This window comes from Pygocentrus nattereri, chromosome 28 (assembly GCF_015220715.1).
Source record: "Pygocentrus nattereri isolate fPygNat1 chromosome 28, fPygNat1.pri, whole genome shotgun sequence".
NCBI lineage: Eukaryota > Metazoa > Chordata > Actinopteri > Characiformes > Serrasalmidae > Pygocentrus > Pygocentrus nattereri.
Genome location: NC_051238.1, coordinates 6004693 through 6026822, shown reverse-complemented (window position 1 = coordinate 6026822; position 22130 = coordinate 6004693). Strand labels below are relative to the sequence as shown.

Here is a 22130-nt window from a genome sequence, read left to right as displayed (position 1 = left end):
TCATCAAACGGGTATGAAAAAGGCGGGAACTGCAGAACTCGATTATGATGATGTATGCAAATATATTCGTAAATATTCATAAATCCCCCTCCTACTGCTCCCGATGGCTTCCCTAATTATCGGACTGGATTATTATGCAAAACAGAAAAATGTGACCTGTGAATATAAAGTATAATAGGATGACAGGATGTTAATATTGGAATTATACAAGAATTAATAACGAAAATAAAACAAAACATAAATAAAAGCCGACCTGAAGAAGGTCATCACAGAAACAACTGATAGGCCTAATAAAAATGTTTGTGATTTTTTTTATTTAAACAGATTTCAGCACACACAAGGACAGAACTGAAAGGATCTATTTACATTCACTAATAACAACAGGTTTTAATAGCTCAATGTCAGTCTTTCAGCTCAGTTCTTTTTTAATAAACCCTAAAAGGGTTCAGTTCATATTCAGGCATCAGAAACCCTCCAACTGTACTAGGAACCTGTTGGCTTGTTCCACTGCTCCACAGGCTTTACAGGTCCTTCTCAAAAAATTAGCATATTGTGATAAAGTTAATTCGTTTCCATAATGTAATGATAAAAATTAAACTTTCATATATTTTAGATTCATTGCACACCAACTGAAATATTTCAGGTCTTTTATTGTTTCAATACTGATGATTTTGGCATACAGCTCATGAAAACCCAAAATTCCTATCTCACAAAATTAGCATATCATGAAAAGGTTCTGTAAACGAGCTATTAACTTAATCATCTGAATCAACGAATTAACTCTAAACACCTGCAAAAGATTCCTGAGGCTTTTAAAAACTCCCAGCCTGGTTCATTACTCAAAACCGCAATCATGGGTAAGACTGCCGACCTGACTGCTGTCCAGAAGGCCATCATTGACACCCTCAAGCAAGAGGGTAAGACACAGAAAGAAATTTCTGAACGAATAGGCTGTTCCCAGAGTGCTGTATCAAGGCACCTCAGTGGGAAGTCTGTGGGAAGGAAAAAGTGTGGCAGAAAACGCTGCACAACGAGATGAGGTGACCGGTCCCTGAGGAAGATTGTGGAGAAGGCCCTATTCCAGACCTTGGGGGACCTGCGGAAGCAGCGGACTGAGTCTGGAGTAGAAACAGGTGCCGCATTCCCCAGGTCAAGCCACTTCTGAACCAGAAACAGCGGCAGAAGCGCCTGACCTGGGCTACAGAGAAGCAGCTCTGGACTGTTGCTCAGTGGTCCAAAGTACTTTTTTCGGATGAAAGCAAATTTTGCATCTCATTCGGAAATCAAGGTGCCAGAGTCTGGAGGAAGACTGGGGAGAAGGAAATGCCAAAATGCCTGAAGTCCAGTGTCAAGTACCCACAGTCAGTGATGGTCTGGGGTGCCATGTCAGCTGCTGGTGTTGGTCCACTGTGTTTTATCAAGGCCAGGGTCAATGCAGCTAGCTATCAGGAGATTTTGAAGCACTTCATGCTTCCATCTGCTGAAAAGCTTTATGGAGATGAAGATTTCATTTTTCAGCACGACCTGGCACCTGCTCACAGTGCCAAAACCACTGGTAAATGGTTTACTGACCATGGTATTACTGTGCTTAATTGGCCTGCCAACTCTCCTGACCTGAACCCCATAGAGAATCTGTGGGATATTGTGAAGAGAAAGTTGAGAGATGCAAGACCCAACACTCTGGATGAGCTTAAGGCCACTTTCGAAGCATCCTGGGCCTCCATAACACCTCAGCAGTGCCACAGGCTGATTGTCTCCATGCCACGCCGCATTGAAGCAGTCATTTCTGCAAAAGGATTCCCGACCAAGTATTGAGTGCATAACTGAACATAATTATTTGAAGGTTGACTTTTTTTGTATTAAAAACACTTTTCTTTTATTGGTCGGATGAAATATGCTAATTTTTTGAGATGGGGATTTTTGTTTTTTCTTTACTTTTTTGCCAAAATCATCATTAAAAAAATAAAAGGCTTGAACAACTTCAGTTGTGTGTAATGAATCTAAAATATATGAAAGTCTAATGTTTATCAGTACATTACAGAGAATAATGAACTTTATCACAATATGCTAATTTTTTGAGAAGGACCTGTATACCCCTCTAGCTCATGCCTGGCCACGTTGATCGTAAACTACTAGATCACTTTGGGTTTGTAATGCGATGCTGTACAACCAGATCTAATGTTGTTTCCACTTCCACCGACTACTGCACCGTTACGTTTATTTGGGAATGTGATTTCATTGATGCAGTGCGTTTGGATCAGGTATCTGTGCAGTTTCATTGAGGAGTCGGCTGTTGCTTCTACAGACTTTCTGTGTCAGAGACGCCACTGAAGAGTGGACACACTAAATCAGGGCTATTCAATTAAAACTCAATAAGGTCCAGTTAGAGAAAACGTCCTAAAGCAAAGGCCCGAAACATCATAATGTCTAACTTGCATCATGATTCAGTGCCATATACTGTTTACTGAAGTAGCCTAGTAGGAATATCAACATCTTATACAGTCAACAACTGAATGTCAAATCAAAGTCCAATTCAGTCAAATTTCAACAGTATTTGTTCGTTTTCTCTTATTAGAGAACATCATGTAATATAACTTCTCTCTGACTTTCTTCTCTGACTGCTGTTTCTCGCCTCGCCCCTCTGCTTTGTGTGCGTCACTCACTCGAGTCTCAGTGCTCATCGTAACGCACAGATCTGATTGGCTGAGCAGTGCCACGCGTGATATTTACACCGCATAGGATTGGTCTGTGAGTCACCCGGGATGCTAAAGCGAAACCGTAAAGGCTTAAACCGTTTATCGGTTATACGTCTAGATCCGCATAGGACCGCGTCTGGGTCCGGACTCGGACTCAGACCGCGGTCCGCCTATTAGTGACCTCTACACTAAACACAGAAATAAAGTACATACTGATGCTTTTGTGCAATTTTCTGCTTTTGTCTTGATGCTGAAAAATGAATAACTTGTACTTCAAACCTGTTTTGATGGGAAATGATATGAATGAAAGGTTGTCACTGACATATTCACAGTACTATACATTAGCCTAGTACACGTGTCAGGCTCCAGTCTTCGCGGGTAAAAACACTGCAGACTTCATCAAACACACCTGAATCAGCTCATCAGCTAGCAAGACCTTTATGATCTCAACATTTTGGTCTTAGAAGGTCCCCATGCCTGGGGGCCTCTGACACGCCTGGCCTAGTAGCTCCAGTGCAAAAAACCGGAAGGTCGCTGGTTCGATCCCCTGAGCCGACAGCACATGACTCAAGTGCCCTTGTGCAAGACACCTGACCCCCAACTGCTCCCCGGGTGCCGTGGATAGGGCTGGCCAACGCTCCGGGCAAGTGTGCTCACTGCCCCCTAGTGTGTGTGTGTTCACTTGTGTGTACTGGTGTGTCAGAGGTGTGTCAGAGGTTTTCAGAAAGGCTGAGGGTATCTCCCTCCTGTCCTGCAGGTTTTAGGGCGTTTGTGCCCACACTGGCGGTGAGGTGTTCTGGGTGACTCTTGCTCCGATGCGCTGTAACGTTGTCCCTTTTCTCAAAGCGCCGGCCGCAGATCTCACATGGGAACTGGTAGCCGCTCTCAGCGTCGTGTTTCCGCATGTGCCAGTTCAGAGAGGCCTTCTGTCGGCAGGTGAAGCCACACACTTCGCACCTGAGAGGGAGGGACACAGGTAAGACAGCTGAGAATGCCGCAAATATCCTGTGCATTTAGTTAACATACTCTGGATCAGGGCTGTAATCTGGATCACTCACATTCTGGAACGCTCTGCCCACTCAAGCGGTTCTAACATGCGCTGTTCTAGAATGCTCCATTCACTCGGTTCTAAAAAGTGTCAGCTCATTCACACTTTTCTACAATGTTCTTCTCCTTTTAACACTGTTGGAGAAAGTTCTCCTTCACTTTGCACTGTTCTAGAATGTTTCCCCTCATTCCCATTGTACTAGAGTGACTTCACCCATTCACACTGTTCTAGAATGATCCCCACCCATTCACACCTGTTCTAGAACGATCGCATAATTAACACCGTTTTATTTAAGATCTTTCTGTGAGGGGGCTTTAAGAGGACGTCTGGCCTCTCTCACCACAAATGTGAACATTACTGATATCAAGATTCTCTAGAACGGAGCGTTTTACACCAAACCACTCTTGAATGACGTTGTTTGCATCTTTTGAGATAATTATTCAGAGGATACAATGATATTCAGTACAAAAAAATGATACCAGGTTTTGAACATTTTGTGCACAACTCAACAATTTTCAACAAACAATGCTTTTAATTTTCATTACAGAGAAATCCGGCGGAGTTTTCTTATAGGATGGCAACTTCAGAATGACGCTTGATTTAATACAAGTCTATTACTTGGACACTGCAGAGTTATAAAGCATTATATAACAGTTAGCAAGCTGATTGGTTGGGAAGCGCTCTAACCGTGCTGTTATTTCACCATAACATCACGTTTCTTTTTCCACGAACACTGTATCACTCCGCTGAGACGCCGTTGCTAAGCAACGACTTTGACAGCTGTAGGAGACGCTCAAGCCATTTGAACGTTTTCACTTCTTTCTTTGCCACAAACAGAAAACGGACACTGTTAAGATCACATCTGACCGACAGCTCATTTGGTCAGACTCTGAAGATGAGACGACTCTAAATTCCCAAACTGTCAGTTAGTCTGGAGACCAAATCACAGCCTTGATGTTATTTCACACTCCCTCTCGTGTTCTACTGCTTAAGCTATGACCATCAGTTCATACACATACCTGAAATGAAACTGGTTTTATATCATTAAAAACCGTGATTTAAAACATTTAAACTATAGTGGAACTTAGGTTCACTGTGTACAACAATAAGTTCCAAATGAGCAGCATGTATCAACGAAGGGCCGAGAAGAGGCTCCTCACTGGTGTGACTAGATGAAGGTTCTCTTACTGCAGCGGTTTCTCCCCCGTGTGGATCCTGCGGTGGATGCTCAGGTTGCTGCTGGTTCGAAATGCGCGAGCGCAGAACTCACAGATGTAATCCTTCTGATCTAAACACATAAATAACACATCACTCACCTCACCAGCACAGACCATCTGTCACTACAGGCACAGCAGCTCGAATAAGAGAGAGGCTGATTTATTCATCCTGGTCCTCTCGTTTCCACTTCAGGACGCAGAATGAAGATCACAGATGCTGAGATGATGTGCAGATGATGTGTGTGATTATTCCGACACTTTAGAACATTCTCCCCCAACTCACACCGTGCTAGAGTGCCCTTGCTCTTCACCTGGTTCCAGAGTGATCTATTCTATACTCACTGTTTTAAGCTCTTCCAGCCATTCTAGCACTGCTCTGAAACGTTCTCCCCACTCATGCAGCTCTAAAATTAACCCCTCATTTGCGCTGCTCTAGAATGCTCCCTTCACTCTGTTCTAAAAGTGTCTGTTCACACCTTTTCTACAATGTTCTCCTCCCTTTCACACTGTTCTAGAAAGTTCTCCTTCCCTTTGCATTGTTCTAGAATGTCTCCCTCATTCCCATTGGACTAGAGTGATTTCACCCATTCATACTGTTCTAGAATGATCCCCACCCATTCACACTGTTCTAGAATGATCCCCACCTATTCACACTTCTAGAATGATCCCCACCCATTCACACTGTTCTAGAACGTTATCCCCTATTTACACTTTGTTGGAGACAGTTGGTGTTTGTTGGAGAATGCAGTTCTCCAATGACCCACTGCCCCTTTTGCACTGTTCTAGAATGGTCCCTTCACACTGTTCTAAAAAGTATCAGCCCATTCACACTGTTTTACAATATTCTATATACAATATTCTTTCAAACCATTCTAGAAAGTTCTCCTTCCCTTTGCACTGTTCTAGACCGTTTTCACCTATTTAGACGGTTCCAGCATGACCGCACTCATACTGTGCCAGTCTGTTCCTCCCATTCACACTGTTATTGATTTGCCCTTTATAGTGCTCTAAAAAGATCTCGAATGTTCTCTACATTTCATACTGTTACAGAATGTTTACCCAGTCACACCGTAATATCTTCCTCCTATCCACACTGATACAGAATGTTCTCTCCCTTTAATGCCGTTCTAGAGAATGCTCTGCATTCACAGTGTTCTAGAATGTTCTCCCCAGTTCACTGGTTTATTTGGTTTGTTGGTTGTATTTCTAAATGTTCTAACGTCAGCTGTTAGTATTAGACAGTTATCAAACAGTTCACACTGTTCTAAAGTGTTTTCACCCATTCACATTGTTCTAGAACATTATCCCTCATTCACAATTTGTTAGAGACAGTTGATGTTTGTTGGGGAATGCTGCAGAATGGTTTTCCCCATTCACACTCTTCTAGTGTTTTCCCCATTCACATTGTTCTAGAACAATCCCTACCTATTCGCACTCTTCTAGAATGTTATCCCCATTCATATTATTCTAGTGTTTTCACCCATTTGCACTGTTTTAGAATGTTATCCACATTTACTGTCGGAGACAGCTTGTGTTCATTGGAGAATACTGGAGGTTTTCCCCATTCAAATTGTTCTAGAGTGTTTTACCCATTGGCACTGTTCTAGAATGATCCCCACCCATTCACACTGTTCTAGAATGATCCCCACCCATTCACACTGTTCTAGAACGTGTTTGTTGGAGAATACTGGAGGTTTTCCCCATTCAAATTGTTCTAGAGTGTTTTTACCCATTGGCGCTGTTCTAAAATGATCCCCACATTCACACTCTTCTAGAATGCTATCTCCATTCACACTCTTCTAGAGTGTTTTCCACCATTCACACTGTTCTAGAATGATCCCCACCCATTCGCACTGCTCTAGAATGATCCCCACCCATTCGCACTGCTCTAGAATGATCCCCACCCAATCGCCCTGTTCTAGAATGATCCCCACCCAATCGCCCTGTTCTAGAATGATCCCCACCCATTCAACTCTTCTAGATTGCTATCCCCATTCACACTATTCTACAGTGTTTTCCACCATCATTCTATTCTAGAATGATCCCCACCCATTCGCACTGTTCTAGAATGATCCCCACCCATTCATACTCTTCTAGAATGATCCCCACCCATTCGCACTGTTCTAGAATGATCCCCACCCATTCGCACTGTTCTAGAATGATCCCCACCCATTCACACTCTTCTAGAATGATCCCCACCCATTCACACTGTTCTAGAACGTGTTTGTTGGAGAATACTGGAGGTTTTCCCCATTCAAATTGTTCTAGAGTGTTTTTACCCATTGGCGCTGTTATAAAATGATCCCCACATTCACACTCTTCTAGAATGCTATCCCCATTCACACTCTTCTAGAGTGTTTTCCACCATTCACACTGTTCTAGAATGATCCCCACCCATTCGCACTGCTCTAGAATGATCCCCACCCAATCGCCCTGTTCTAGAATGATCCCCACCCATTCAACTCTTCTAGATTGCTATCCCCATTCACACTATTCTACAGTGTTTTCCACCATCATTCTATTCTAGAATGATCCCCACCCATTCGCACTGTTCTAGAATGATCCCCACCCATTCATACTCTTCTAGAATGATCCCCACCCATTCGCACTGTTCTAGAATGATCCCCACCCATTCGCACTGTTCTAGAATGATCCCCACCCATTCACACTCTTCTAGAATGATCCCCACCCATTCATACTCTTCTAGAATGATCCCCACCCTTCACACTATTCTAGAATGATCCCCACCCATTCGCACTCTTCTAGAATGATCCCCACCCATTCGCACTCTTCTAGAATGATCCTCACCCATTCAAACTGTTCTAGAATGATCCCCACCCATTTGCACTCTTGTAGAACGATCCCCACCCATTCGCCCTGTTGTAGAATGTTATCCCCATTTACTGTTGGAGATAGCTGGTGTTTGTTGGAGAACACTGGAGAACATTTTACCCATTCACACTGGTCTAGAGTGTTTTCACCCCTTCATAGTTCGTTGGAGAACATTGGAGATTGTTTTCCGCCATTGCAACGACCTTAAGCTGCTTAACACATTGAGTCTGCTGATGGCAGGTTCTACTGACCTCTCCCTTCATGTAGGAATCATGCACCTCACTGCTGTTCAGCTCTGCTCAATGCGCTGGTAAAACCGTACTGAACCCAGACATCACGGCAAAAACCGAACCGCGCGTCTGATTACTCACCGCTGTGCAGCTTCTCATGTTCTTTGAGGTGCTTCTTAAAGTTGAACGATTTTCCGCAGGAGGGGTGTGAGCAGGTAAAGGTTTTCTGCTGAAAGTGCTGGTACTTCATGTGGTGCTGAAGAGAGAGATGAGTCAGAAGACGCACAGTGAGCTGCAGGACTTGTGGTTAATACCGTGTCCTGCTGCAGGAAGTAAGTAAAGCAGGGCATTTTAGTACATGCAGACGCCTGGAGTTAATACCGTATGTCTATTTATGATCCAACACGTGATCTTAGATCTGCAGACTCTGGCCTTCTGCAAATACTGTCAGTAAAAGTGGAGAGTCCTGCTTCTGTTAATATGCTCCTAAACTGTGGAGCTCACTACTAATTAAGCAGACAATTACACTACATCCTTCTCAGCTGAACGTTCAGTAAAAATTCCAATACAATCCATTTTACTCATCTTTTCAGTTTCCCTCTATTTGTTCTTTATTTATCATAGTCTTTTTATATTGAAAAGTTGAAAAGCATGCAGCTTCAGTTGAAAAGCATGCAGCACTGTTAAATACATCATCGCTGTCCAATGAAAAACATGCATCTCCATTTTTTGCGATTTTTACTTTTCGGCATCAGCTGTCCTTCACATGGTGTGAAAATTCATGATTGGACCAATAGAAATGCTCCAACATGGCTCAGAATAAACGCACTGCAGTAACTCACAGTGAAAGTAAAGAAGGCTTTTGCCCTCTCCTGTAAAGTTATTGTTTTGGAGATACCTGTGTTCCTTTGGACAGCGACGATATGGAAAGTGCTCTACAATAAAGTCATACTTATTATTACTACTATATTACCTTCTTTTATCACACTGGATTGCAAAAACACAGACAAAACACTGTTGACAGGCAGATGTTTCCAAACACCACAGCAGAAACAAGCCAAGTAAGGCATACCAATGACTAACATCCATCAAATGCTTGTGATCATATTGTTATTATTAAGAGGGAAGAAGTCCAAATTGTGCTCACGTTGAGATACTGACGACTGGAAAAGATTTTCCAGCAGCCACTGAACTCGCAGGGCAAGACGAGTTTTGGAGCTGCTTTTCTGTAAATGCAGAGAAACAAGATTTAATAACCAATAATCAATAATCAACATATGTCATGACTACATGTTCCACGGTGAAATCTATGGCTGATTTTCTCAGAGCAGGATTAATCCTACATTTAGGATTTTTCACTGGCAAATTATCACTGATATTACAGTTTAATCCAAGACTAGGCTTAATCCACATCCTAAAAACGGGCCAATTTTACTACACAATGCAGCAAAATCAGCGATAAATGTAAGAGCAGAGAACAAACCTTTTTCTCTTGCTGCAAATCTGTGACACCTCATCTTTTACTGACTGTTGTCTGAAAGACAAAGATAAATCAACATTTAAATTAAAAGACATAAGCATTGGATTAAAATGCTCTATCTTTAACAAGCGTCAAACCCACCTGTTCCCTTTTCTCCTCTCTGACCTCAAGTTGACCGCTTTGATGTTTTCAGATGGATCTGCTCTCCTTTGTCTCCCCCTCTTGGATGTAGTTGGTACCGCACTTTCACTGAAAACCAAAAAACAGTGGCAAACTCGGCTCCTTTCAGGCACACTTTTCGAGGTCAACCCATGGCACTGGGTACATTTATATGCACTTAATAATCTGATAACAGCAGAAAATCAGATCATTGTCTGTAATTCCAGCTTGTTTACAATACGCATGGGTGATCAGATAATGGGAAAATCTGGGTCTACATGAGTCATCAGATTTTTCGGGAACCAGCCAATAAACTCACAGAAGACGACGTGACGTAAACATAACATAAAACTCAAACTGCATGCTGTGGCTTTTTTAAACACTGCACCACTTTACATGGAAATATGAACATACATCATCCAGAAGATGAAGAATATTTAAATCCTTCATTTGGTCAAGCGTGTATTTGGTTTCAGTGTCGCTCCAAAAGTGTTTTGCCAAATCTCGCGGCAACACTGCTCACTTATTTCCGGCACCACCACCTGCTTTCGCATGAGCGCAGACTGAGAAATATGAAAGAAATCAGAGCAAGAGTTCACACGGAGAAACCTGATTACTGAGCTAAACTCCGGCCTCTTTATCAGATTTCTCAATCGGATTTCTAGATCTTACTCTGACCTACAACCCCAATTCCAATGAAGTTGGGACATTGTGTAAAATGTAAATAAAAACAGGATACGATGATTTGCTAATTCTTTTCAACCTATATTCAATTGAATACACTACAAAGACAAGATATTTAATTATTTATAAGATAATAAGATATTTAATAAACTTTTTTATTTTTTTGCAAATATTCACTCATTTTGAATTTGATGCCTGCAACACATTCCAAAGAAGTTGGGACAGGGGCGTGTTTACCACTGTGTTACATCACCTTTCCTTTTAACACTCAATAAGCGTTTGGGAACTGAGGACACTAATTGTTGAAGCTTTGTAGGTGGAATTCTTTCCCATTCTTGCTTGATGTACAACTTCAGCTGCTCAGCAGTCCGGGGTCTCCGTTGTCATATTTTGTGCTTCATAATGTGCCACACATTTTCAATGTGAGACCGGTCTGGACTGCAGGCAGGCCAGTCTAGTACCTGCACTCTTTTACAACGAAGCCACGCTGTTGTAACACGTGCAGAATGTGGCTTGGCGTTGTCTTGCTGAAATAAGCAGGACGTCCCTGAAAAAGACGCTGCTTGGATGGCAGCAGATGTTGCTCCAAAACCTGTATGTACCTTTCAGCATTAATGGGGTCTTCACAGATGTGCAGGTTACCCCTGCCATGGGCACTAACACACCCCCACACCATCAGAGATGCTGGCTCTTGAACTTTGCGCTGATAACAATCCGGACAGTCCTTTTCCTCTTTGGCCCGGAGGACACGACGTCCATGATTTCCAGAAACAGTGTGAAATGTGGACTCGTCAGACCACAGGACACTTTTCCACTTTGCGTCAGTCCATCTCAGAGGAGCTCGGGCCCAGAGAAGCCGGCGGCGTTTCTGGGTGTTGTTGATATGTGGTTTTCGCTTTGCATGGCAGAGTTTTAACTTGCACTTGTAGATGGAGCGACGAACTGTGTTCACTGACAGTGGTTTTCTGAAGTGTCCTGAGCCCATGTGGGAATATCTGTTACAGAATGATGTGGGTTTTAATGCAGCGCCGCCTGAGGGATCGAAGGTTCACGGGCATTCAATGTTGGTTTTCTGCCTTGCCGCTTACTTGCAGAGATTTCTCCAGATTCTCTGAATCTTTTGATGATATTATGGACTGTAGATGATGAAATCCCTAAATTCCTTGCAGTTGCACGTTGAGAAACGTTGTTCTTAAACTGTTGGACTATTTGCTCACGCAGTTGTTCACAAAGTGGTGAACCTCGCCTGTCCTTGCTTGTGAACGACTGAGACTTTCAGGGATGCTCCCTTTATACCCAATCATGACACTCACCTGTTTCCAATTGACCTGCTCACCTGTGGAATGTTCCAAACTGGTGTTTTTTGAGCATTCCTCAACTTTCCCAGTCTTTTGTTGCCCCTGTCCCAAATTCTTTGGAACATGTTGCAGGCATCAAATTCAAAATGAGTGAATATTTGCAAAAAACAATCAAGTTTATATGTTTGAACATATAAAAAACGCATAACTGAACCATATCAGATCCAGCAAATCAAAGACGTCAGTGATGGTGACCGACGCTCAAAAAACAAAATCATGCAGAAATGAAATTGCAGAAGAGATCAGACAGAATTCTAACCTTTCTGGGTTTTCACAGTCATCAGTGTCCATCTTATTGAGGCTAAGAGGTGCGCTGTAGGAGAAAAAGACAGGAAGACTGGATAAATGTTGTTACTATGAAACTTTAGTTGTATTACTGAACATAACACAGTAAAACCAAAGGCACTCAGATAAGTACCAGCACTTTGGGGACAGAACAGCGGGCGCTGCATCACTTCCTGTCGGTGAAGCCACACTTTGATCAGGCTGTTCTGCACCATATTAAGATCAATGTTAAGCCTGGTAATGAAATAGTAATGGAACTGGTAATTAGTGCTAAGAAAACTCAAGAAAGCTAACAGATCTCTTGTCACTGACCTGGTTCTTCATCGTCTCCAGAGCAGTCTGGGACGATGCACTCCGGCCCCTCCTTCTCTTTGGATGCTACAGTGCTTTCAGTAGAGACATATTTCGGCCCACTGCTGCTCCTCGTCCTCACACCAGATGCTGTCATGTGATTCCTATGTCCAATTTTATCGTCTTTCACTCCTCTCTTACCTCGCTTTATGATGCCCTTCTGTCCTGAATAAGCAGCATCTTCTTGTTCTCCCACTCGTCTCCCTTCACCTCCCTCTGCATCCTCCACTTCCAACTCTGCCTGCATTGGATACCACGTGAACACATGTCCCCCTCTGCAGACATACTTCAAACACATCTGCACCTGTGCAGATGCATTAGGGGCAGCCTGTGTGGATTTTTTAGGGTCAGCCTGTATGGAGGCTTTAAAGTCAGTCTGTATGGAAGCTTTAGGGTCAGCCTGTATGGAGGCTTTAGGGTCAGGCTTTATGGAGGCTGTAGGGTCAGACTGTATAGAGGCTGCTGAGTCAGCCTGTATGGAAGCTTTTGGGTCAGCCTGTATGGAAGCTTTTGGGTCAGCCTGTATGGAAGCTTTTGGGTCAGCCTTTATGGAGGCTTTAGGGTCAGACTGTATAGAGGCTGTTGAGTCAGCCTGTATGGAGGCTTTTGGGTCAGCCTGTATGGAGGCTTTTGGGTCAGCCTGTATGGAGGCATTGGGGTCAGCTTGTACAGAGATATGAGGGTCTGCCTGTATGGAGTTGTCGTTGCCTGCCTGTATAGAGTCATTACGCTCTGCCTCATTGGAGGCTTTAGGGTCAGCCTGCATGGAGGCTCTATTGTCTGCATGTACAGAGGCTTTAGGGTCAGGCTGTATGAAGATATTAGGATCTGCCTGTATGATGGCTTTAGGATCTGCCTGTGTGGAATCCTTACGTCTTTCCTCTGTGGAAGTTTTAGAGCCCACCTGTTTGGAGCCTTTAGGGTCTGTCTGTATGGCTGTGGGGTCTCCTCCAGGCTGCAGGCTTGGTGGCAATGGGCACTGCTGACTGTGGCTGTGGACCAGTAGCACCAGCTGTTGGATAGAAGCTGCTGTGGTGAAAAATGTCTCTGGGTTAACTCCCTTCCCCTCACCTAAAGAAGACAGAGACGTGTTAATAAACAAGTTCACTCAGTCAAGTAAAATCAACAAAAGCCTCCAGACTTGCCTAATACTTTATGAAAATAATGGCATCCAACAGGATCTTTATTATTTCTGAAAAATAAGTGGCGTTAGAAGTAAAACAAAAGCTACGGAAGAAGTGGAAAAACAATGTAGTTATTTTTGGATTATTGTGGCTAAATGCATGAGACATTCAGGAATTATTGCTTGCTAGACAGGAATGGAGAAGTCTAGCATTCACTCACAACAGCATAAACAAACTTAGCTTGCCGTCTAATCTAAAGGTATGAAAGGCGTTGCATGTTGACGGTAAAGGCCCAAAATGCTTATTGTTACCAATTTGAAATGAAAAACATGACGATGAATCCGGCCCTGAATAAGGCACTTGCCAAATTGCACCACAGCCTGTTCTTGCAGTTAATTGATCAACCTTGAAATCTGAAAACATCAGATGTGCATCTGAATACAGATACAAAAACGTTCCAAAACTACAGTATCAAAGCAAATTAAATGCTAAATTCTTTTAGTAAATTTCAACTGCAAAGCTTGGTGTAACTAGCATTTTAACCAGGCATGGGTGAGGCTCCATAGCACTGTGCAGGTTTAGTGTTTTCCCTTCTCTAGCATATCTAAATCACCTTATTAGGACTTATTAATGATGTACATCACTTTATACAAGTTTTAAACTTCACAGTGTGTACCCTGCAGGTGGGAATCATTAGTCTTCACCAGTGGTGGACAGTAACTGAGTAACTGAGTAACTGAGTAACTGAGTAAATGTAATGAGTTTCTGTACTTTAGTATTTTTGGTGTATCTGTACTGAAGTTTCTCCATTCTGGGCGACTTTTTCCTTTCACTCCACTACATTTCAGAGTCTAATATCCGACTTTTTCCTCCTACATTTTGAGAAATCTGTCGTTCCTTTTGGTTTCTGTGTGTATAAAAACATAACATGTTAAAGTGAAAGAAGCGCAAAGCCAGAGCACCAATCAGGGCCCAGCGGTCACTTTGTTTAGAGCTGGTTTTGACCTGTTGGTCATACCGACCCAGTGCAGCACGCGGTTCAACGTCAGCGCAGCAGCGTAAAACTTTGGGAGCACATGCGTCTATAAATGATGAACTAACCTAACTTTGTGTAAATAGAGCACAATATAGAAATATGTCCACATATGCAGTCGAGACTGACGCGGCTTTTTTCTGAATTTCTACAAACACCATTTCATTTTATAGTAAATGAGTTTGGGCTGGTTTATGTTTATGAACAGACGCCTACAGATCAACATAGTAAAGGAGCTCATCTGTGATCCTGAGTTTAAAGCCAGTTTTTATTCAACTTAAACTTGGAACTAAGTTGTAAATAAATCTGAAACTGAAACTTTGCTTGTGTGTAAAAAGTGATTTCAGAGCCACTCGGTTCTCCCTGATGGAACCTGTTTAGTGTTTTGTGCTTCTGATCATTTTAATAGACGTCAGCGTCACTAATTAATGACGTTCTATTAAAAGACTGGTTTACCAAGAGAGACGCTGGAGGACTTTCACCTGAAATGAGTTCATGAAGCCAGTCTGGTTATAAAAATGATAACAGGACCAGATCAGAGCCAGAATTACTCTTTTAGTACTTTTACTTTGATACTTAAGTACATTTGAAGTACATTGAAAGGGAGGAGCTTCTACTTTTACCGGAGTAATATTTTACCTTGGGTGTCTCTACTTTAACTCAAGTACATGGTTTATGTACTTTGTCCACCACTCGTGTTCACTATGTAGTATTAATTCAGGACAGGACAAAACCACATTTACAGTACCTGAACACCTGCTGCACACTTTGGAGAAGTAGCTGTTGGAAGAGAAGTAGAGTAGACGCATCAGTGAAACCTGTTACTCTCACAATGACTAATACTTTTCATGTTTTGGTTACGGGGGCGGGGGGACTACACAGAGAGGGTGACAAAAACAGCACATAATAAAGGTCACTGCAAGATTACTTAGAAATCACCAAGAAACTTAGAGTCAAAATTGTTCACAGTGGTGGTGATTTACATTTACAGCATTTGGCTGACGCTCTTATCCAGAGCGACTTACAATTTGATCATTTTACACAGGGAGGCCAAGGCAGTGTTAGGAGTCTTGCCCAAGGACTCTTATTGGTATAGTGTAGGGTGCTTGCCCTGGTGGGGGATTGAACCCCAGTCTAAAGTGTAGAAGGCAGAGGTGTTAACCACTACACTAACCAACCACCTGGTGATAGGAACCAGACGTCCACCTCTAAAAGCTCCCTCACCATAAGTTATTAGATGAAATGGTTAGGAATATGCTGGCTGATGCATATACTACGATATTGGTTTATGATAGTTTTGAGAAAGTTTTGGCTTAAATATTTTTAAATCATTTAAATTCATGGCGAGGAGGTACATGCAGGGCGTTGTGCAGCAAAATGGTCTTCAAAGAAAACTTCAGACTTTCAAACTTTCCACTATTTTGCCAACTTGAACATTGCATAGAAGAAAGAAGACATGTGTAGGTTCACTGGTGGTTTTGGATGGTAAATAAAATGGCTATACTTATAAGGTCATCACAACCTGTGGTTCATATCACCACCACTGTAAAGACATCCAAGTTGGCAAGTTTCTCTGCAATAAGCTTTTCCACATAAAACCACTCTGAATGACTTCACATCTCAACAGCGGAATCATGCCGACTTTTTGAAAAATGATGGAATTACCATCTAAACATTACCATTAATATAAAAATGTAATAATTTTTTTTAGGTGAGTTATTCAGTATTTTAATAATTCTGGAAATAATAAGAGAACAAAACAATAAATAATGTAAAGTAAAAATCTATTTTAAAGTCTTTTTGTCAAGTTATTTACTTTGAGATTTGATCTTAACTTTTGAAATATGACTAAATAAGGATATTAATGTAATTATAGCTTAACTCTCAATGGTTTACAGCATCCTCAGTAGGGCTGGGCGATATGGAAGTTATGGTTATTGTGATAAAGGATCATCATATGTAACTATATGCTTTTCTGATCATACTGCATCATGAACTCTGATCATATCAGTACTTACAAATCACTAAACAGCTGCATGTTTGATTACAAAGAGAGAATAATTGGGCCTGGTTAATTCAATTAAGCTCAGAGCAGTATGATCAATGTTTATGATCAATGTAGCACTGCTTTATCTGTTCCAGCCTATCAGATGTGAGTAAAAATGAATATGACATAGTGTATTGTGAAAACTTCCTGAAGTACTATGATTGCATTTTTGCCATATGTTTCATTTTAGATAGATAGATACACTATATTTCCAAAAGTATTCGCTCGTCTGCCTTCACACACATATGAACTTGAGTGTTTATGGGAATTTTTGAACGTTCTTCCAGACGCACATTTATGAGATCAGACACTGATGCTGGACGAGAAGGCCTGGCTCACAGTCTCCGCTCTAATTCATCCCAAAGGTGTTCTGTTGGGTTGAGGTCAGGACTCTGTGCAGGCCAGTCAAGTTCTTCCACACCAAACTGGCTCATCCACATCTTTATGGACATTGTTTTGTGCACTGGTGCTCAGTCATGTTGGAACAGGAAGGGGCCGTCCCCAAACTGTTCCCACAAAGTTGGGAGCATGAAATTGTCCAAAATCTCTTGGTGCTGAAGCTTTAAGAGTTCCTTTCACTGGAACTAAGGGGCCAAGCCCAACTCCTGAAAAACAACCCCACACCATGATCCCCCCTCCACCAAACTTCATCCTTGGCACATTGCAGTCAGACAAGTAACGTTCTCCTGGTAGCCGCCAAATCCAGGCTCAGCTATCAGATGGAGAAGCGTGATTGGTCACTCCAGAGAACTCGTCTCCACTGCTCTAGAGTCCAGTGGCTGCGCTTTACACCACTGCATTCAATGCTTTTCATTGCGCTTGGTGATGTAAGTCTTGGATGCAGCTGCTCAGCCATGGAAACCCATTCCATGAAGCTGTCTACCCTGTTCTTGAGCTGATCTGAAGGCTACAAGAAGTTTGGAGGTCTGTAGTGATTGGCTCTGCAGAAAGTCGTTGACCTCAGCGCTCTATGCCCTTCAGCATCCGCTGACCGCTCTGTCATTTTACGTGGCCGACCACTTTGTGGCTGAGTTGCTGTCGTTCCCAATCGCTTCCACTGTTATAATCCCACTGACAGTTGACTGTGGAATATTTAGTAGTGAGGAAATTTCACGACTGGACTTGTTGCACAGGTGGCGTCCGATCACGGTACCACGCTGGAATTCACTGAGCTCCTGAGAGCGACACATTCTTTCACTAATGTCTGTAGAAGCAGTCTGCAGGCCTAGGAGCTCGGCTTTATACACCTGTGGCCATGGAAGTTATTGGAACACCTGAATTTAATGATTTCGGATGGGTGAGTGTAGCTCGATAGAAGAGAGAGTGAGAGAGAGAGAGAGAGAGAGAGAGAGAGAGACAGTACAGCTTCTGTACAGTTACCATTTCAGAGGTCATTTTAATAAGATTTGTTACTTAATCTGATATTTTATCTAGAACAACACCTTCTATGACGTAGGTTTAAATATTACAAACTAGACACCTACAGGTCTTTTTACATATTTTATTCAATGTGTATCTTGGGAACAACACAATGTTATTAAATGATAAATAACATACTGTATTAATCTATTTATAGTAGCTTTTATTAAGCTTTTTGCCTCAAGATTCAATCATCATTTTTGAAAATGAAGCCTTCATTGTTGACGTTATATAACTTTAGTGTTAATATGCCCTGTGATGCTGAACTGGATAAGCGTATCAGAAAAACTTTATGCATTCATCTCAACCAGTCTAAAAACATGGGTTATATGACTGAAGACATGGGTTGTGACCAAAACGGATCCCTATTTACACTTATATTAAGTATTATTCAGTATTCAGTATTAAGTATTCAGCCATTTTTCTCTTATGGTCTGAATCGCACAGTGAAAAGACTCATCATACAGCAAAACGACTCCTGTGGGTTACTGCAGTCTTAGAGCAAGAATTAAATGTTTACTGTGGTCAGGTTTAGCTCTTTTTCCCCCTCACACCCATGGCCTATTCATTTGAAGCCAGCTTTAGCTTAGTAACCACTCATGGTTTATTTACGTGACTAGGGAGCAGTGACACAGGTTGATGATGAGAAAGTGTCTGAATTCATGCAATGATTCATGCGTTCTAGCCACTACTTAGCGAACAGTTCACCCCTATTATGCACCATTCTAACACATTAAAAACTAAGCATTCAGAGCTTAGATACTTACAAGGATTATACTGTGCTCTATTTAAATCCAAGGCATTATCTGAAACAGAGCAATGAGCTAATTATATAGGAGATCATTTATTTATAGGGCACTTTCTATAACAAAGAGTAACAAAACCTAACCCCTTCATTTACAGTTGTGAAAATTCAAATGACCTTTTTTCTGGTACTTCTTCTATGTTTTTATTTGAAAGATTTATATTTTGCATGATTTTCTTTTTTAAACAAAAAATCTGTTTTGGTCCATGGGTGGAGCCTTATTTCAGCCACGTCCCTGACTTTTAGAACAGGATATGAGACTGCATCCCCCTCATAGCCACATACATCACATTGTTTTGAAGTAATTGTGTCCCAAAGACTGTGTGGATTATTAAGAAATGTCACTACCAAAACACATATTTTGTAATGGATTAAACTATTTTGTGTTTCGATGCAAAATACCATGATATTATGTGTGCAAACTGTTCAAAGCTGTGTTTGCTAGTCATGTATTGCTGAGTTTCTTTGAGTTCTGCACAAAATAAGCTAAAATTGTCACTACAGAAACAGTCCAAGTCAGTTAAAAGTCCAAAGCTATCGATTTTAAATGGTAGTGTATCTAAAGCCCTCAGTCAGAGCCAGTACTGAGGCGTATAACAGCACCATACCTGTCCAGCAGATACTGTGCGAGCTCCGAGTGGAGATAGAAGCCCAGCGTTTCCTTCAGCTGCCCCCAGCTCTCCAGACACGAGCCGAGCCGTATCCTAGATTTGCTCCTCCTGGCGTCCAGCTCCCTCCGCCTCTGCCTGCGCAGAGCATCTGTAGCAGACGCCATAGCAGGGGCTCCAAGTTTGGTCCAAAAGCACTGCAGGAGAAACAGAAATGAATGAGATACAGATTGAAAAGACAGATGCTATGAATGCTGTGAGGCTATGAAGCTGTGGGAAACTAAATATATGGTAGTTCTAAATTTGTCCATGCAAGACATTTCAGATTACAGCCGCTTAACTACAAGACAACATTAACATCATGTAGTAACATCATGTTACAGTAACATCATGTTGTGTAACAGTGCTCTAAGAATTAAATACTTGTGCTGGTAGGAGAACTCCACAGAGTTTGCCAAATTTGAACACAATTCAATGGTTAAAATGTAAACAAACCGATTGAGAGTGGTTTGAAATGGTGAAATGGTTCATATTATAGACTCAGATTACTTTACATTGGTGTTGATAGGAACCAGGGGTCACCATGTCTACAACACAAATATAGCCATTTCATTTACTGTCCAAAACCAGCAGGAAACCTACACGTTTTTTATATGTGACGATGATGGTAAAGTGGTTACTATTTGTACTATTAACCTCCGACATGCATCTGTCAAATACATTTTAGGCCACAAGCTTATTCTAAAGCTACCCTTAAACAATGTCTCAGGCATCAGTTTATTCCTAACCATTTCATATATTAACTTTATTTGGGCATTAGAGGTGGAGGATATGGAAAACAAATTCATATAATACTGCAAGAAGTCTTCAGAATACACACTGTCGCAATATTTATTTATTCAGATAAATTGGAACGGACAAAGCAGTGGCACTTTTGAAAGAGGACATCTTAGAGGACTCCCAGAATGCCATGTGCCTCTCTACAGCCACTACCTAGTTTAAATATAAAACGCTATATTTTGTTGTTGTTGTTTTGAAGTGTAGATGTGTACGCCTTCGCTGTGATAAATCAAGTCCTTTTTATCTCATTAGCTTACTGGAAGCGTTTACATGATCGTGGAAGATTTTTTTTAACAACCCGCCCCTCCCTCATCACCCTTTGTGAGTTTTTTCACTGCTGTTTCAATAAGAAGCATTCTCCTGACGTGAAAAAGGCATTCGGTGCCGATGCTACAGTGGTGTCAGAAGTGGGATGCAGCTACTGCGCTGGAAGAAGTTGAGCAGCGTATCAACAAACTTGAAGGCAGACAGAGAAGTAGACATCGCCTGGTGCAAGGGGATCTCAAGCGCTACACCTTCGCCCTCCTGGGCAGCCGAGAGCAAGGCGACTGACAGGGGAAGACAGCGGAGGAAACAGCGTGGCGAAGCAGGGCAGCAGAGCCCAGCTGGAGTCCGGTATGAGATACGCGGTGTCGTGAGGTGCCACCACCAGACTTGGAGCCACCAGACTTGCCGTGTGCCTCTCTGCAGCCATTATCTACTGTAGATAAACAGATGTTGATGTACAGATGTTGTTGTTTCAAAGTGAGATGCGTGAACGTTTTGCTCGTGGTACATCATGTCTTTTTCAGCTAATTAGCTCGCTGGTGTTTTTACCATTACTGTGTTACGTTTACCTTTCCGATGATCTGTCCCTCATCTCCCTCTATGAGATCATTATCTCCCCGCTGCTTTAATAAAGAGACTCATTCTTCTGTAACTATGCTACAGTACAGTACAGTGATTTGTATTCAACATTTCACAGCGCTAAATCCAATTAAACAGGACTGAGTACGCACTCTTTAGAGTACAAACATGCAGTTGGGAAGTATTTTTAAGCACTGAGGAAGTCCATGATATGCTCAGAAAAGCATACTGTGACACATTGTGACACAACTGATCATGATATTGTCATATCGCCAAGTCCTAGTAGGAATTAAATACTTTTAAGGTCTGCTTTCTGTCACCAACACTGTGTACAGTTATGACTTGGAAAGTACAGAATGGAGCACTTTTCATCAGACATTATGGGTTTATTGGTCCACTATGCAGACATTCAGAGAAATCACTGGAACTCCCATTTAATCGCTTCACTAACTTTTCTAATAACTTATGATACCAGTTCTTGTCCATATCACCAAGCCTGATGAGGAGCAGTCAGCTTTGAGGTTTGTAGACACAGAATAAGCAAGTAAATACTATATTACACATTCTATTGTAATATAGTCTGTGTGAGCAGTGGTCTAAAGCAGACACATGAGCAGCCTGTGAATCCCTAAAATCCCATTCAAATGAATGGAGCTCAGACGTTCATCATGTTCGGTCGATGTGGGTTCACAGCAATTTCCCAAAACGACTAATGCGTCATGGAGCATCTGAATCGGCAGATACTCACGCAGATCAAATATCAGCGGAAATGAGTGTGAAACGTCGTGTCAGATTAACCAACTTTAGTCTGTACCGGGCCACCAGGTCACTAGTTCACCCCGTCCGCGGACTGCGGGCCCCACCGCCGCCGTCCTGCCGTTGCCCTTTTAAGCGGTCGCCGCTGCTCTAGCTCGATCACTTTCACTCGACTACAAACAAAAATGAAGGAAAAGCTTCGAAATCGACCGCGCTGGTTTAACACGAGGCAACAAGAGAGACAAAAATAGCATTTAATTAATATCGTCGTTTGAAGCTCTTCAAACTGACCGCTGCAAAACGCAGTAGAGC

General features: G+C 42.1%; 1 protein-coding gene across 1 annotated transcript; it reads right to left on the bottom strand.

The window, feature by feature from the left end:
* Positions 1-291: 291 nt before the first annotated feature.
* Positions 292-22130, bottom strand: znf692 (zinc finger protein 692). The gene is made up of 12 exons (XM_017722327.2): positions 21811-22130; positions 19377-19573; positions 15246-15277; positions 12302-13411; positions 12123-12195; positions 11964-12017; positions 9645-9752; positions 9507-9557; positions 9171-9249; positions 8165-8279; positions 4933-5032; positions 292-3653 (listed from the first exon to the last, which is right to left on the bottom strand). Exons 2-12 carry the CDS (start codon positions 19541-19543, stop codon positions 3407-3409), a joined length of 2136 nt encoding a protein of 711 aa, XP_017577816.2. The 5' UTR covers positions 19544-19573; positions 21811-22130; the 3' UTR covers positions 292-3406.

Excerpts from the sequence above, each read along its gene's own strand:
- znf692 (XM_017722327.2), bottom strand. The coding sequence starts at position 19,543 with ATGGCGTCTGCTACAGATGCTCTGCGCAGGCAGAGGCGGAGGGAGCTG. Across the intron at positions 15,278-19,376 it reads GCACAGTATCTGCTGGACAG|CTACTTCTCCAAAGTGTGCA; the intron begins GTATGGTGCTGT and ends CTCTTCCAACAG. Across the intron at positions 8,280-9,170 it reads CCAGTCGTCAGTATCTCAAC|CACCACATGAAGTACCAGCA; the intron begins GTGAGCACAATT and ends CTCTCTCTTCAG.